Raw genomic sequence first — 19,394 nt, forward strand, 5'->3', positions numbered from 1 at the left:
GTAAGAATTTTCAAAACAATCCAGTACAAACAAGAGCTCACCTATAGCCCAGCAGTACGAACAGCGGTGAAGGGAAGAGCAGCAGGAGGACTGACCGTGTATACAGATTCAACAACTACGAAGAAAACAGTCCTATTCAAATCTAAGTATTATATAATACTAAGGATAATGAAAAATAACTTTAGTTTTATTTTCACAAATGTATATATCAGCCCCAATGCGGATATTGGTATAGTTCTGAGCGATCTGTATGATAAAATTAATTATTTACGCAGCGAATTTCCTACAGAGGCGTTTATAATTGCAGGGGATTTCACTGCCAGAATCGGATCAGAAAACCCCATCTTTGATGAAGTCTTGGTCAATTCACCACTATCAAGGACGAGACTCTCTCTAGATAGGGAATTAAATAAAAGAGGGAGGCTTTTACTGGATTTCATGGAGGAATTTAGTTTTTTCGTGATTAACGGTAGGACAGCAAGTGATAATCCGGGATGATTCACATTTGCAAGTGAAGTTGGTCGGTCGGTAAATGATTTGATCTGGGGAAATGTTATTGCTCTAGAGTACATTCTCGACCTTGAAGTCTTGCTTTTACCAACTTTATCAGATCATTTCCTTTTAGTTTTAACGCTAAGTCAGCTATACCCGGAGCAAACAAAAGAGGAGTTAATTAGATGGAAGCCACAACTCTGTGAAGAGTTTTAGTCTAACATTCAGGAATTCGAAGTTTCGTGTTCAATATTTTACTACCGATAGCAGATATCTAATGTATGGTCATTCGGAATGAATATGAATGGGAAATTCCTCGTCAAACCCGATGGATTATTTGTAATCGGAAAGATTTTTTACAGAATGTATAAAATGGTAGAAGCCTCACCAAAAAATGTTGCCAATAAACTATTCGTTCGTTAATAACAATTACAATGTTCAATGTTTCCGGATAAACCAAAGTTTTCTACGAAAGCTTATCCTCTCTACTCGCGAATGTGCTGTGAATAATTTTTCTACGTCAAATAGAACCGGAGATGAGATATTGATTCTTCAAATTTACTGCGCGCTCATTTTGCAACAAAATTGAATGACTCGGCACTTCCGGAAAAAAAATCGTAGAAATAGGTTTTGATTTTTTATGCTCACATATCACTTCGAAAAAGCTTTCATTGTTTTGGAAAATACGCGGTCATTTTTTGTCAGAACGATATTTCTGACTTAAGAACCTAAATTTCGTCCCAACTGACTTTTTATGGTTTATATGATGAAATAATAACAGTCGTAATATTTATTTTCCTTAAGATTTGAAATTTCTCGCATATTTGCATCGTACTTAGCGTATATGTCAACAGGTGTAAATTTCTCCAATTATCGGAAAAGAAAATTACCGTACGATTATAATAATTGAACTCTCCGAGCATTCGAATCTAGGCTCCGATAAAATTGTGGTATTCGCAACGAAGCATTCAACAATTCTTATGTTCTGCACACTCCTAACGAAAAATGAAAATGATTATATATGAAGAGAACAGAGAAAAGAAAATTCAAAACACGCATACAATTTGGTTACTCAATATTTTGAAAAATGTATAACAGAACGACGATCGAAACAAATGTCAACAAAACGACGATTTTTCGAACGCCACTCCTTCGCAGCAAACGTAAACAAGACGATTTGTTTTCTACATTTTTTTTCTATACTATGGAAATGCTGGAAGTCCCTCCCCACTCCTCAACGGTACACATTTTCGTAGAAATACAATGAGCATCATGGGTACAGTGAGAACACTCTGGGGCGAGTGTTTCCATACGTATGAACGGTAGTGTATATTCATTTGAAAAAAAAAAACGGCAATTTCTCAAATAATGAATTGAAAAATCTGAAAAAATTCACGCAAAGTACCTTTTAGTAGTACTTTGATGTAACCAATTATGGGGCAGATCTGAGATGGTCGAAAAAAAAGTAGCCGAGTTGACGGAGAATCCTTCCTTTTCGGGTTAAATTCCGAAAATATTGGTTTTTGGAAAAAAAGGTGGGAACCGAAGTTGTTCAGAACTTGATTCTCAACAAGTTTGTTGCTATTCATTTATGCCATTAAGTTGAAAATAAACGAGATAATGGAAATATTTCGAATTTGTCGCTTTTTTGTTTTTGTCAATTGTCTCCGATGTTTTCAACATCTAATCGGTATACACAAAAGGATCAGGTGGGAATATTCCGGTCTTCCGAAAACCGTTAACAGTAGTTTCATAAGTTGCCGCTCTCATAAACGCTGTGCCGAAGAGTTTCGCGATTTAGTAAATCGTGATCGATCGACCAGCATGAGCAGTTAGCCACCCTTTGGTTTGTACAGTATAGTATTGACTAACTGGAGCCATGAAAGAGACGTCAAGTGGTTGCATTCGATGTGTACAATGAGGTGGAAAACACAGTACACTAAAGTTAGCTCGTGCCATGTCGATCAGTTCAATACTCTTAGTATGAGTCGCGGGCTTGCCCAGAAGAAGTCAAACCGTTTTTTCTTTCGTTTATTTTGCGATTTCATTGAAGCGTTTGAACCAATTGATGAAAATTTCCTTCTGCATCCAACCACTGGGATGATATTCAGCAAAACTTCCTGGTGGTGCCTCATCTAATAATTCGAGCCTCGCTCTTTGATGGGAAAAATGAACATTGGAGGCTTGTAGGATCCTGCAGCACTCATGCATATTTCAACTGTTACTAACGTGCCTCTTTCTGCCGACGTGAGAACTCCTAGTTGACGCTTTCCTCTTAAGGCGAGAATTTTAGATTGCTTTTTGGGCACAGTTGTGATTCCTGTCTCGTCCACATTGTAGATTCATTCAGGCATAAAGTTATATTTTTCATACGACCCAGATAGAAGATCAAAAAACTTGTTCACCGCAGTTTTGTTAAAACACATCGCGCGAGCAATTGATGTAGCTTCTGGGGATCGTAGTGTCACGATAGGGTTTCTGCGGAGAAAGGAGTACAACTAGTCTTTCCCTAAGCTAGCTGACGACACTCGACAAGTGTTAATCTGAAAAATCGGCTTTCCATTTCGAGAATAAATGAATCAGCTCTTTTTCTTGATCGTCGGAAAATACTGATTTATAGCGACCAAGCCCTTTGGAACTGGTTTCTTTGATAGAAACACCAGTCTTAGTTTTTTTTTCACTCTGGGTGCTAATTTACTCTGAGGTACTTCCAAAGATTTAGATGCTGAAGGATATTCCCAACGTTTATTCAAAACCTCGTCAACGGCTTTTTGCATATCATCTTCCGATCAGGACTGTTGGTTCGACTTGATTTTGTAATTACTAGGCATTTGAAATCAATGAAGAATCCATTTTGGTTCAATAAATTGACTTTGTTTATTCGTACCATTAATAGCGCCAAAATATACGATACCAAAGCTCCCCATTTTCCCCGATTGCACAATTTTGCAAACAAATATGACTCCACCATACTGCGGTGAAGTGAACCAACAGGTCCAAGCGTTTATACGTAGGTTATGGTCTGTACTTTCAGGGAAATACATACACTGAAAGGTATACTACCTCTTCTTCATAATCCAGACATTCGCCCTTGAAAACAAGCCTGTAGAGTCGTCCGATGGATGACGCTACTTTATTAGCCAAAAATAGCATATGCCCGTGTCACCCGACTCTCCCCTAACAATTCATATAAAAGCAGATGTTCATACTGTGAAGAAAAAAACCGTGGTTCTATTCAAAATCGACTGGAAATCAGCGATCTAAGCATTCAACATTTCTTAGAAGATGGAGTATTCCGCTGAAATGTCAAAAAAATATTCTCCAAATGTGCACATATGTTTTCTAGACCTGTGATTTTTTCCAAACTTTTTAAGTAGAAATGGCTGAGTTATCGCCAAAAAACTGAAAATCACGTTTTATGCGATAACCTTCAGCAAAATGGAGTTAGAAGGCTAAAGTTTGGTATGAGTCTGTCATTTACCAACAGAAAGCGTTGGTCACTAGCAGAATCCAACTCGAGAGAGGGTGCTCGCGGCATGTTTATCTGACTATGCCCTTTTCTAAGTTTCAATACTCCTAATCATATAGTTAGATAATCCTAACAATAAGTTCATGTCTGCCTCGAGACGAGAATGGCCATGTAACAAACGTGTCAGCTGTGCGCTTTCCAACAAATTTGCTGCTGTGCTGACTAACGTTACCTGATTTATAATTAGAATCCATTTCGAACCGGATTTTCGCAGCGTCGCGACGCGTCGATCGTTGTTTGTCGTTCGGTCGAGTTCGTTATCGGTGGAAGTAAGGCGTATCTCCCTTCCGTTTCAACGTTAGTCTGTCTAGTGTCATTCGTGAGGAAAGGTAGGATGTCCCCCCTTCTACTTGCCTGATCGTCCATATCCGTGAGCGTATTATATATGGGGCATTCCACGCCAAATCGGCCACTTATATGAACCTGATCCCTTTTGATTTAACTGAAAGTTTTTTTTACCCTTTTCTACCCTATGAAAAACGTTTCTCAGAATTTTTTCATCAAACTGTTACGTCCGTGGACGTCGTTTATTCCCGAGCGGTAAGGAACAAACGGGTTCGCCTTCGCCTTTGCGTCCGGAGACAACCAGAATTTATGATAGGCTTGAATAACCGTTTAGGTGGTTGAGGTATGCAATATATATTTGGTGGTTGAGGTATGCAATATATATTTGGTTGAATAATTTGTGGAGTAGTTTCGAACGGAGTGTGTAGTTCACAATTGGTGAGAAAAGTTATACGTAAGGTTGTTGAGTGTTGGAAAAAGAATTGTTCGTGTCGAACGTTGGAATAGGAATGCCATGAGGTAAAGAGGATCAGACGTGAGGTGTGCAAAATGGTGGGGAATAGAAGTAGCAAAGTCAGCAAAGAGCGAGTGGCGTGAGCCAGAACGGATATAGGAGGAGAAGAATGAGATGATAGGATTACTGTAAGAATCGTGGGAGAATGACGAGATGATGGAGACGTGTGGCTATACGCCGGAGTTAACAAAAATTTCTAATAAAAAAAACGTCCCGATAACTCAAATGTTGAAAAAGTTATAGCTATTTCCAAAAAAATGAGCCATTTTTTCAAAAGTTCACAACTTTTTTTTGGTTTGATAAACAAATTTTAAAAATTTCTGAGAATCGTTTTTTATAGGGTGGAAATGAATAAAAAACTTTCAGCCAAATCAAAAAGGATCGGGTTCAAAAGTGGTCGATTTGGCGTGGAATGCTCTATGTACTCGTATGTGAGGAAAGTATACGTTCCTTAGTTTTGAAGATGCTGCGCTTCTCATGCTCCACGCGCCCTTCATTTGATCACCATCAGATGCAGTGACGATTAGTATACGAATTGAGGAGAAACACGGATACAGAATATAATGCGCAATAGAGCACACGTGCCAACTACAGAGAAAGAAAATTGATAATAAGGAAGACATATTGTGAACAAAATTAGTAGGGTAAATAGAGAAGTGATAATATTAAACTTAAATGGTCGTTCTTTGTTTACAGATAAAAGTGTAAAGAGCTGTAAATAATAGTTGTTAAAAAGTGAATAAAAAATATTTCCTCTATTTACACGGAAACATATGCTCCCGAATAATAATTGTTCTTCATATACATACTTAGTGGCTGTGGGTCTGTGCACTACACCAGTGATCGTGAAAATATATGGGGCATTCCATAACATCCCGATCAAGATCTTACGTCGATATCTTCGATTGGCTTCATAATTTTTTATATGAAATTACGTGTCGAAAAACCTAATCGCAATTTTTGTTAGAATTTTTCGACTCAGTGTATCTGTAGTATGATTTGAAAACTGAGAAAATCCCACTTTGTAAGATCTGAAAAAAATCAAATAAATCTTACAAAACATACAAAAATTTTTGATACTTATTTGAAGATGGAGATATCATCATTTCGAAAGGTAAATAATAAAAATCAATAAAAAATTATTATTGTATTGCATTTTTGCCGTATAAATGAACACGGAAGCTCATTATATTACGGGCCGAAAAATATCTATTTAGAGATATTGTAATGAGCTTTTATATTCATTCTTATGTCAAAATGCAATTCAATAATAATAATTTTTTTATTTCTTTTGTTTATCTTTGGAAGTTATAAAATCATCATCTTCTTCTAGGTGACAAAAAAATTTTGTTACATTTTATAAGATTTATCCGAATTTTGCAGATTTTATAAAGCGGTTTTTGCTTTCGAGTTCTTAAATCTTACTTCAGATACGTTCAGTCGAGAATTTCTGAAACAATTGCGATTACGTTTTTCGTAATGTACTTTCATACAAAAAATGACGACGCCAATCTGAAACATCGACGTAGAATCTTGATGGAGATGTCATGGACTGCCCCATATACTATGCATCTATTGCTCGTCTAGAAAGAGAGATGCAACCATAAATTTATTAACCAACTATAGAGAAGTGAATTCGAACATGTCTTTGGTGAATTGAAAAATTAATGACGGAACCAGGAATCGAACCTGGTATTTGGAGATGCTTTGCCGGAGACTTACTCTACTAGACCACCTAGCCGTCCTGACTACCATGTCTCTAATTTCTCGCATCACCATACGACAATTTGTTTGTTTTCAGACTGTGTTGTTGACTAATTGTAAACTCGAATTGTGTAATACGAATGACCAGATAAATAATTAATGAAACACTTAGGCCTGATTTTAGAAGGCAACGCGAAAAACTGCTACCGCCTAAACCGCGGTAAATGGAGAACACGCGCAGAATTTGAAGCTGCTTCACTATATACGTCTCAAGAACCGCAATACAGAGACAGACACGAAAACAGAATAGGGAACATGCAGGGACATTTCCAAAAAGTCATACTATACCTCATTACACTGTGATTATTATTCTCACAACTCACCCCACCATACTCAGTACACGAATAATTGGATATAGCATACAGAAACATGAGAATGGAATATGAAATGTTCATAAAACCATACGAATTCGCAAACTTCGAACAGTTAGAAAACATAGTGAAATCTTGGAACAAAAACATGGAATGGGAAAAAACCAGACAACGAACTATCACAACACAAACTATTACAACGCTCGTCAACAAAACAATAACAGTACCTAGCCGTCCTGACTACCATGTCTCTAATTTCTCGCATCACCATACGCGAATTTGTTTGTTTTCAGACTATGTTGTTGACTAATTGTAAACTCGAATTGTATATTTTCGTTTCGGAACAAACTCGCATTTGTATTTCTGGTTCAAATAAAGAGTATATAGTGTTCAAATCTTTGTACGGACGTTTTTGAAAGATTCGCATGGCACCGGGACCAGCGAAAGCCTATCCGTGGACTTGTACCGACTGGAGCACCAAGCGGCCTCGCCATCGTCATGTCAATCCTTTTTATCTAGCCAATTCGTCTCTGTTAATGTTGTGCATATTGATAGTATTTTTTTTTAAATACTATAACTACGCAAACAATAACATAAACGAATTGACCAGATGAGAAGGATTGACGTGACAACGGCGAGGACGCTTGGTGGCTAGTAAGTATAAGTCCACACTGTTAAAAAGAATCTGAAATTTGCAACAAATTCACAATGCAAAGTCATATGACATTTTCAAACTAGGCATATGAAATCACCATTTATACCCCTGTATGGCTAAATTCATACTCGCAAATCAATTTTCATATATTGATGCAAAATTTATCATACGTGATAGTGAATATCAAAACCAGCTGAAAAATTTCCCAATCACGCATTGTTATGATACATTTTTTACTGAAAATTATAATATTTGTACATGTATTAACCTGTTCTTAACCAACAGAGCACTGAAAATACAATATAGTTTGTAATATTAGCTGTGGCCAAATTAAAAATACGAGGCATGTAACATGGAATATTACGATGTAGGACATTCAATATTGTAAACGGAGTTAAAAACTTGTGTAAGAATTTTCCAAACACGTAATGCAGTGATATTGATAGCCATACAATATTCGTCTGTGGTAGAAAGATGCATCGTAAAGAGTCTTGCTAAAGATTTTGAGCTCTTGTAAATTTTTTGTTACACGGATAAGCTTCCGTTCGTCCCGGGTTCGATTCCCGTGGCCGTTCGTTACTTTGTCTCATCACGAATTTCTTTCTTTACGTAAATATATGTATACGGACTACTTATAAAATTGATATTCTAAGAAAACGATACACTCTAGTCATTAGAGCTCATGTCATAGGCCGCAGTATGCAAATATTAAAACATTACTTTGTGTTGGCCCCCACCACCTTCCAAGCAAAATATATGTGTATACGATTTAGTCTGAGAATATATCGCTCATACTGTGACGCCGATCTTTGGCTACTTCTAGCTCATCCGAAGAAGTTTACCAGGAACACACCGGGTTTACAATAATTTGGCGACCCGCGATGAAAGCTAGAAAAATTTATCTGACAAAAGATATCACGAGATTTTGTTGGGCGCCTCGCACTCGTCGATCATCTCCCTGAGAACTCCCGCGTTGTTGTCACCAGATGATGTCGCTCAATTCGGCGCCGATCCTCTACTTCATGTCGCATATACTCGAAAACAAAAATAAACAAAAATCTTGAAATATTTCATTCGCTAGCCTATAAAGAGTTTTGGATACATGTCTCTTGTTTTGGTGCTGTTTCCGAAATTATCGACGATTATTATCGCGAAATCCTCACTTTTGGGTTTCGCCCAGGGTTTGGCAGGCCGTTTGTAACGTGTATTAAAAATGTTATGTTACAATACCTATTTTGCAGTCAGTTTTACATGAACATAATTCACGCGTCCACACCTCACTCATCTAATCATTGTGATTAATAAAATCTGAGTTTATTTGATTATTATTGTTAATCACTTAAACACGCGTACTTTCATTCTACAATTTTTGAACAATATATTTCATCTTTCATAAGATTAATTCATTATAACCATTGATTTCTGAAAAATCTGCTATCCTTTATTGATGTAAATTTCACCTCACCATGAGAACAACTCTCACAGTTCCGTTTGGAGCTATAGCAACACGATCCCACTTACCGATTTATCGAAAGCTGGATCTTCTTCTTCATTTTTATTTATTGTTGTTACGTGGGAGTATTCCCTATTTTCAATCATTTACAAGCACCGCTCGAACACATACACCCCCATGTAACGACATCACGATGAATTCAGTTCAACTTGAATGCGTATATCAATTCCAAAATTATGAGCGCGTTTCTACATATTTTCACAACCCTCGATCATGCTGTCGGTGTCGTGATATCGCAGATAGCTTACCAGACTGTGGATAGGTAGGTCGTGTACCGGTTGTGTATCCAAATCCCCCAGCAAGCGTGCGTTTTTCGTAAATATTTGAGTCAGTTTGGGTACAGATGTATCAAATCTAGGTGCGTTATTCATAATTAACAATACAATTTTATTCTAGTGAAATCTATGATATGTTGTTACGTCAGTCCAACATATCTGATTCATTGATCTTACATGCATTTGTATATTTGTCACATCTCTATGCCGTAACTCAAATCTGTGAGTTATATATGTATATCAGTCAAAGCAGCCTATGGTGGACACTGTATAATTTCTGTAGAGATCATTCGCAGTTTGCATGATGGAACAGTGATTTTCCTAGAAATATGGTGAAACCAATTATACTACACGGATACAAACTTTTGTTTGCTGAGTCTGAGTTTGAGTGCTGATCGAAGTTATACTGTTACTATTTCTGCGGTAGACACCATCACAGCTAACTCTGAATCCATATCTACTTGAAAAAAAAATTGAAATGTATCACGAAAAGGTTGAAAATCATAAAGTAATCAACCATTTCTTTTTTGCAGATAAAGAATCGCCGCTTGCAGATCTACTTTGTTGTATATTCACAAAGTCTTAACATGGAGGTCCAGACGCTAACTTGCTTGCTAGTTATCATGGTGCTGGCATTTTTGCACATAAGTAGTAGCGAACTCGAAAAAATTGGGCAGCTCCCAGCCACGACTTTAGTCAAATTTTATGCGTATAGGCACGTGTCTATCATTTACTTCAAAATACCACTGGACATTGCACTAGCAAGATGGAAGTGAGTACAAACATTTGATTCAATTGATTTTTTTTTTACTCATCTGTGATAGCTGACGATCTTGGGTTCGTTTATCCGCTTTTACATTACGGATATAACTGAAAAATCGAGGAGTAAACTTGACTAAATGTGGGTATAGTTAGATTATCAGCTTCATGTTTATTGTGAAGAATTCCGTGTGGAAGGTGGAGTTGAAGTATACAGATTACGAAATAGGTAAGAAGTGACTTGAAATGAGCAGAGCGGAATATTGAGAGTGGTAATCATTTTTCGAAATCGCAATTACTTGCCTGTTATACTTTTTCTAATATGTTTTGCAGGAAGTTAATTTATCCAATCCTTGGGCGAGCATAAAAATACAAATTTCTCAGAAGACAAGTGCAGTGCATCGTGCCACATTGATAGAACCGAATGAATATAGATTATTTTAGGAATTCCATTCTAATGTTAAAGTTTGAGATTCGGTGAGATTATAACTGAACAAACCGGATACGTGAATTGGCACCCCAAATTCAAAATTCACTGAAAATTATGTGTGCTGACTCTTTTTGAAATAATCCTGGAGTTTTCAACTATTTTTGAGAATAGTTCTGTGGAATGAATACTGCAAAATCACTTTCAGCTTTCAGAGATGCCAAATTCATAAAGCAACCCATTTCGGGAAAAAACCACTATTCATTAGATTGATTGACAGTTCCGTCAAAGTGTTATAATGCTTCACAAGTTTCACCGATAGTTCTGCAACCCAAGATCGAAAAAACTTGTGACGTTACACCACCACATGCACGTCACAATAAACCCCAAACCCGCGGACCAGAGCCGAACAGGCCCGAGAGCGGCCGAGTAAGGCTGAACGTACGCAACGTGTACACGCGCAGCCAGTCCGCCACGAGCCCTGGGGAATGGAAAATAGCCCCGCAGCTGCCGAAAAGAGAAGCGCATAACAAGTATGCCGGAGATTCAAGAGCCCTCGCCCCCTAATCTTGACGCCTCATTCACCCTCAACCCACCCCACCGACTCACACGCACTCACTCACGACCCCAACACACGCTAACCCACGCACCCACACACGCATACCCACACACACCCACACACTCACGCTTAGTAATAAGTTCGACTCAGGTAATATTAAGTACATTCCACTCACAATCAGTCGGGGGGAGTCCAGCTGCATCGCGGGACCCAACTCCTTTGTCAATTAGTTGTAAGCTTCAATCGCAAACAAATATAAGCACAAAGTTTTACCTTCGACTTCGCGGGCTACATTCTCTCCCTGTCTCTCACCCCCCCTCCCACAAATTGGTGCCCAATGTAAAAACCCACATTTTTCCCCATTAATCCCGACAAGAGTCAATTGAATACATAAAACAGAGACAATTTATACAAATTCAAACACTCTAGAAATTTAAAACAGGTTCGGTTAAAATCACATACACATACGACACAGGTACACGACCCGAAACAATGCCAGACAGAAGACACAGTTGGCTGCACGGCTCGTGAACAGAACACACAGGCACACATAATAGAGCGCAAAATCAAAACAATACAGCGCTTGGTAACGCGCGCGGGTCACACAATACAAACTAAGTATAAAACACACACGGATACTATCGGCGGATGGGAATACACGAGCCATTTCGAGATGACAGAAATATGATCAATAACGAACCCAGGCTATTAGACGCACCCATAGCAGAACCGAATCGCGAATCATTACACAGCACACATATACAACCTAGGACAATGGAACCAGTAGAGATCACGCACACACTAAACATTACACCAATACATGAACAAAGGCACACACACATGTTTTCACAAAATACATCAGCCTTACCAACAATAGAAGCAGACACATACATAGGCACGAATAATCGAAACCTAGAAGAAATACGAATTCTGATAGACTCTGAGGAACTAAGCAAAGAAACACACGAATTCAAGAACCACGTATATACGACACACAAACAATATACCCCGCACACAATGAACTCCCACTGAACATACCGGGACAATCTCTTGAAACTATACATACAATGATCATGCGCGAGTTTTATCGGCTGCACGGGCAGGCTGGCCACTCCGAGTTTCAGCTGTCAAACTCTGTTTCTGGCGTCGATGTAGTTCACACGAATTTTTAAGGTTAGAATCTCAAACAGTCGAGATAGTGACTCGGAAAGTTGATGCCAATGCTCTTTGAAAATTGGCTTTATTCGACTGAAATGAGAAATCTGTTTGAATGTTGGGTACTTGAAAGAAACGCAGCAGGTAGGTGGGAACACTTTATTTGATCACTTTTATTATTTTGTACACTAGAAGTAACAATGAAATTGTTTTCTGTCAACAGGTGATACGGCCAAAATAATTGCGTCTCTAATATTTACTGTTATATGCCTATTGAATTTATTATACGTACAAAGATCGTCGCCACTTTCAAGCAACTAAGCAACTTTTTCACTCTCTTGTGATTTCAGGCGGTAATATTGAATTTTATCACTTTTGAAAATGGGACATTAAACCGAGTTTTCAAGAAATTTAAATATCACACTATCTGTAACAGAACTGTGAATCTTTTTTTTCTCAAAAATAGTTCAACAAAATTTACAAATAGTTGATAGTTGTTCACAACAACCTTGTAAAGTCAACTAGTCGGTCGCGCGCCTTACAACTCACGCACCGCAACAAGCGTTTCACGCTTTCTAGTCACGCGCCACAGAAGAAAGTATTGCGTCACACGCGCCGCTTACGCCACCGACGCAGCCGAGCGCGTCGCGCAATCAGCCAACGTTGTTTCCTGCTGCTGAAGACCAACCGAGGCTGCGATAAGAGACCACCGATCTCACCGATCGGCAGGACACTTCGGACTCGCTGAAACTGACCAAACAAACGAACTACACTGCTACGCTACGCTACGTTACGCTACGTCACGCTACGCCACGCAACTCCACGCTACGCTACGATCACAGACCAGCACGCAGACTTTTGACAACTGCATGACGGACTCTGTTCAACTGGCAACAGCCAGCTCAACCAAAAGGACGAGTTCCCAAAACCCACCAGCTCCGTGGGTGCTTCACCGTGTGGACCTCCCATTCAGGCCTCTGACTAGGCCACCAGCGATCCTACTTTCGCTGTAGGGCGTCAGAAGAGCAAGAGTAACGTCTCCCAGTTACTACCGCAGCATTCCGGCAGCGGTCTCTCCGTTTCCAGAGTCTCAACCCACCTACGTGTCAACGGCCACTCAGACGACACCGTCTGACAGCGAGTGGGAGTCTCCACAACGAGCGACCGGACCGGAAAATCGCCGCCCTCCAACACGGCCTAGCTCTCCGGAAAGCCGATATACGCCGCCATCAAGGACCGCACCAATGCATCGCTGCACTTCATCGCTGCAGCCTCCACCGCGGTGCTACAGGAGTAGGACTACTCCTTCCCTCGCGTGGCAACCAATGAATTAACTGCCTTGTATATATGGATTAAATACTGTAGATAAATAAGGTGTATATACAACAATAAATCAAATAACTCATCTTTGAAACTACAGCGATCTACTCCTTCCACGCGGCTCGGTCGAATAGCTAACAACAAATAGCGAACAATAGTCAATGTATTTTTAATGATGTTCAATTAAATAAATGAAGGGAACCTAATACTCAAATTGAAAATTCGAGTAATATTAGATTTATTGAAACGATTTCAATATTTCATGTTAGTGCGGTTCGAAACAAAGAAAATCTAATCGGAAGCATAGAACTCAGGAACGTAAATCATATCCTGTGACACAAGTTCAAAATCAACTTTCGGAAAATGCGCCTTAACGTCACAATTAGCTTCAAGGACAATCATGTTTTAGAGTAATGTGAAAACATCATTACGAGGATATTGACTTATCGGATTCAAAATTGTGCCCCTTATTCCATCAAAATAAATGAATATCCAATTTTTAACGAAGTTCACGAAAATTTTTTTCCAAATAATGTGATCCGATACAATATCTTGTTCATAGTCCTCCGAACATCACCTTGTAACAAAGATATTTGGAAAGAGTCCCTTTGTTGTAGGAACCATTATAAAATTCTTGGTTTTCAATTCGTGGTACTGAATAACTTCTGCGTTTCAGGTTCCATTTCCAATCTCAAAATGAGATTTTTTTTGCTTCTGACAATCCTAATATGAAGTGTAGAAAAAATTGCGCTGAATGGAGATTCACAAGCTTTCAGTCTCAGCGTAGGACCCTATAAAGAGTGTAAAATTGAATTGTTTTTCAAGTTATCGTGCAACTAGCTAGCTAGATGACATCGTCAACTAAAATTAAATTTACAGACATTTTTAACTGAAGTTATTTTACAATTCTAGATTCAGATTGATTCAGTTTGCCTAGCAAAATTCAACCCCACAAGCTAATTGAGGACTTGAAAAACTATTTATCTGAATTTAATGCCAAAGTGAGTAAAAGTAAGCTTCGAAATAAGATACCAAATTAAATGGCATAAAGTTTGAAAAACAATGCTGGTCAATAATAATGCTTGAATTACAATGGTGCACAGAATGATTCCTCGGTAGAACGAATTGGCGGCAACGGTTAAGTAACAAGCTTATCGCTATTGGCTCGATCAAAGTAAAATGATGGGATATTCAGCCACCATCATCTGTAGTATATCCCGCTCTTTAATTTTTCCTCAACTAATGTTAAGAAGGTGGCGATGGCCTGATGAGATTCACTCTGGCACCTGATGTCTGACGGAACAACCAGGTTCGATGGTTATAATGATTGCACCGCTCGAGAAACCAGGATCCTTGCCACCTAAACGTTTTGACCATCAGGTAAGGCATAATTTTCCTCGTGTTAATCAAAGTTTGAACTGCAAGCCTGCTGAAAAAAAACGAATTTTATCATTGAATCCATGTTAAAATATTGTAATTGTCAAAGATCACGTAATTAGAAATTTACCTACATGCTTCCATGCCTGACGAATTTAGTCCCGCTTTGACAATGAATTATTTCGTACCTGAAAATATTAAAAGCTATCATTATCAGACTGGATCTTTTGGTATTTTTGGATACAACTAATTTCCGAGAAAATGCACAAAACATAAATCGTTAATGAGACGCATTTTTAATTTTATGTAAATAAAGAATCTGTTTACAATAAACGTTGTTTTTACTCACCTACCTCTGCTTGTCCAGACTCCCACTTGTTAATGACATTTCACATTGAATTTCAGATTTTTTCTTTCAATAAATAACATACAATTTCTGTATCATTTGATATTTGCGTCGGTTGAATATTTTCCGATATCGACCACGGTATTGCTAAACGATAGTATTCTTAGACAATTCACGCTACGTAAAAATAAACAGCAACATAACTCCAATCCGCGGTTTTATGCACGAGAGATTTACAGCTTTTGAGTCTTGTCTCATTTTGTGTACGTTGGCCCTCTGCTCAGCAGATGACAACATCGCCGCGGGGCGATTTCGCCGACCAATGAGATTGAATTATTTGGCGCATGCGCATTGTATTGTTACAACGGGGGGAAATTACGAAAGATCTAAGAGAATCAAAGAGTTCTCTGTGCGATTCAAGCGAACGCCGAGCCAAAGAAGTCTCACGAACAAGGAATATTTAGAAAGAAAATAGATGTATTTGGACACAAGCTCTCTTTTTAAAGTCTAGAGACTGACTGTTTTTTTCAATAATATCGGTTGACGCAGCAACCTTATTCTTTTTAAAGACATAAGAGGTTTATAAACGTCTTTTATCTATGATGACTACTAGATCATTTAAAAGGGGACAAAACGGGTGATTTCACCCTTTGTAACAGTATGTATAGTTTCAAGAGATTGTCCCAGTATAATTCTCCATCGAGCTTTCAGGATGCAATGAACGGTCCAGATTCCGAAAAATGGTCACAAGCAGTAAAAGAAGAGCTTGAGGCTCTTAGAATAAACAAAACATGGAAAATTGTTCCAAAAACCACAAAACAAAAGCCCATCGACTCAAAATGGGTGTTCAAGGAAATACAGGATACATGCGGAAGCGTGCAAGGATACAAAGCAAGGCTTTGTGCGCGAGGTTTTCTCCAGAGAGAAGGAGTTGACCACACAGAAACTTTTTCGCCGTTCATACGATATGACTCCCTCTGGGTCATATTAGCCATCGGGGCCAAGGAAGATTTAGAACTTATCCAATTCGATATAAAAACGGCATTCCTCTATGCTGAGCTACGCGAAGATATTATATACATGGAGTTACTGCAGGGATTCACCAACGAAGATATAAAACAAGATGTCGTTTGCAAACTCGAGAAATCCTTATACGGATTAAAGCTGTGACGTTGCACCTAGAGTGCAAGTCACAACAAACCCCAAATTCGCGGGGAAGAGCCGAACGGGTGAGTCCCGGCCTGTCGGGAAACACCCGAAGCTAACCGAAGCCCACCGACGCTCGGCTGAGCCGAGCGCCAGCCAGCAGCACGACTGCGTCTCGCATCGAAGACCGACGTAACACGACCCGAGCCCCAAAAAAAAGAAAGAGAGAGAGAGAGAGAGATAGAGAGAGAGAGAGAGAGAGAGAGAGAGAGAGAGAGAGAGAGAGAGAGAGAGAGAGAGAGAGAGAGAGAGAGAGAGAGAGAGAGAGAGAGAGAGAGAGAGAGAGAGAGAGAGAGAGAGAGAGAGAGAGAGAGAGGGTGGGAGGGAGGGAGGGAGGGAGGGAGGGAGGGAGGGAGAGAGGGAGGGAGGGATGGAGGGAGGGTGGGAGGGAGGGAGGGAGGGAGGGAGGGAGGGGGGGGGAGGGGGGGGAGGGGGAGAGAGAGAGAGAGAGAGAGAGAGAGAGAGAGAGAGAGAGAGAGAGAGAGAGAGAGAGAGAGAGAGAGAGAGAGAGAGAGAGAGAGAGAGAGAGAGACGAGACACAGCGAAGAGACACGAAGAGACAAGCAGGACGCCCCCCTCAACACCGCCACCCAGCCACACCGACGACACCAGGTCAGCCTGCGATCTACAGCCGATCTGCACCTCCTCGCATTCCTCCCACCGCAATACCGACCATTCCTACCTCACACTCCCCGTCGCCCTACACCGCCCCCCCCCCCCCCCCTCGCGCGCGTACCTTCAAGTTAGAATTAAGTGACGCTAAGGGTTCAGGCGTGATCAGCCACCGCTAACGTCTACAACCCCTTCGTACAGATCTTTTATAGTTTTAAGTCAACCCCCCCCCCCCCCCCCCCCCCCGATCTCAATACGTTTACACTCCTCAAAAATACATACACAAAGTTTTACCTATTCACTCAGTCTTGACTTTTTCGCCCCGTCTCTAATTGTTCCTCCCTTCCACATATTTAGTGCGGACTCAAAACCCGTCACAAAGCAAGCCACACGATGTTGGAACGAGATATTTTGCGGTTTCCTAAAAAAATTCAATTTTTGTGAGTCCGATGCGGACAAATGTGCGTTTCTCGGGCGTGTTGACGGTAAAATCGTGTATCTAGCGCTATTCGTTGATGACGGGTTGATCGCTGCCAAATCGCGTCGTGTTCTGGAATCAATTATAAACTCGTTGAAAGAAGTTTTCGAAATTACCCTCGGGGATGCCCATATTTTTGTGGGAGTACAAATCAAGAGAGATAGGAAAAATAAATTAATATTTTTACACCAAAAGGCGTATGCCACGCGTATTCTGAATAAATTTAACATGAGTGAAGCCAAAGAAATGTCAACACCTGCGGATCCGAGTGCGAGATTAATTCCGAATAATGATAATTGCGAAAAAAACATTGAAAAAGTTCCGTATAGGGAAGCCGTCGGATCCCTAATATTTTTAACTGGTGTGTCGAGGCCGGATTTAGCATATGCAGTGAATATAGTAAGCCGAAACTCCGATAATTATAATTAAACCCACTGGCAAGCAATAAAAACAATTTTCATATATCTAGTCGGTACAGTGGACGTCGGAATTGTATATGCAAGCGGTGGGAGGTCGGCAATTCTCGAAGGGTACTCGGACGCTGACCTTGCAAGTGATATAGATACGCGTATGTCCACTACTGGGATATATGTTTAGTTTTGCGAATGGACCGGTGTCTTGGTTGTCGTGACGACAAAGTACGGTATCGCTCAGCACTACCGAGTCTGAGTACAAAGCGGCAGCAGAAACTGTCAGAGAGGCAGTTTGGCTGTGAAGATTATTGTATGATTTAGGTTATCCACAAAAAAGTGCAACGGTTATACATGTAGATAATCAAAGTTCAATTAAAATTGTTAAAAATCCCGAACTGCGTCGCCGTACGAAACACATAGACATAAAATATCGTTCTGTCAGAGAAAAAAGGTAAAATGGCGAAATAACAGTGCAATATATGTAATAATCTTAATAATTGTACTTCTACTCCACTTTTAAAATAAAAACTCAAGTTGGATTCTGAAATAAAAACAGTTTATTTTAGTATTACAATCACAACTTCTACAGTTAGCTAAGATATCAATACAATGTTACTTACCTGAAATAAAAACAGAAAACAACATTAAAAGTTTTTACTCCAGGTGATGTACAGTAGTTTGTTCAAGTTTTAATAATATCCTTAATAAAATGCACAATTATTGTAGTCGTAAATTCACGTACTTATTAGGTTAGAATTTTCAATATCACAGAGCCCATAGAATCAGTAATCACAGAGTATGTTATAATGTATGATGACGATAGGCAACTCCCTCTATAACACTGGTGGTAATGGCGGCAGATTCAAATTGAAGTAAATGAGAGATGTCATTTTCTTTATATATATACCAACGAACACGCAAAAAGTAGACATTTTCACAAAAGCGTTACAAAAGGGACAATTTGAATTCTTGTGCGATAGTATAGGATTAAGAAAAACATCGACGCTCTCAAACGGTGGGAGTGTTGCGGATTAAGTTTTCGCGCGTCTCACCTCTCTGTATGTGATCTATAGCGCGTGCGAATAACTCGTGATCATCACCACGCAAGAGGGGGAATATCTCGAATATTCTCTACTGTAACTTCTCTCGCTTTTATACGTCAATATTAAACGATCTCTAAGCATAATCAACACGTTTTCTTCACTCTATATATATTTCCGATTACCATTTTTCCTCAATAATCATTCCACTCCTCAACAATAATGCTTAAATCACAATGGTGTACAGAGTGATTCCTCGGTATAATAAATTGGCAGCAACGGTTAAGTAACAAACGTATTGCTATTGGCTCGATCAAAGTGAAATAATGGGATATTCAGCCGCTATGATCTGTAGTGAATCCCG

The 19,394-nt window shown here is 39.5% G+C and overlaps 1 protein-coding gene across 3 annotated transcripts in view; it reads left to right on the plus strand.

The window, feature by feature from the left end:
- Positions 1-19,394, plus strand: part of LOC124303006 (transmembrane protein 8B-like) — a 498,471-nt gene that overhangs the window by 187,783 nt on the left and 291,294 nt on the right. For all 3 annotated transcript variants that reach the window (XM_046759670.1, XM_046759669.1, XM_046759671.1), the window contains one exon: positions 9,872-10,110. In XM_046759670.1, the coding sequence (XP_046615626.1) occupies positions 9,926-10,110 (185 nt within the window). In that variant the 5' untranslated portion in view covers positions 9,872-9,925. The remainder of the gene's footprint in view (positions 1-9,871; positions 10,111-19,394) is intronic.

Source organism: Neodiprion virginianus, chromosome 4 (assembly GCF_021901495.1).
Source record: "Neodiprion virginianus isolate iyNeoVirg1 chromosome 4, iyNeoVirg1.1, whole genome shotgun sequence".
Taxonomy (NCBI): domain Eukaryota; kingdom Metazoa; phylum Arthropoda; class Insecta; order Hymenoptera; family Diprionidae; genus Neodiprion; species Neodiprion virginianus.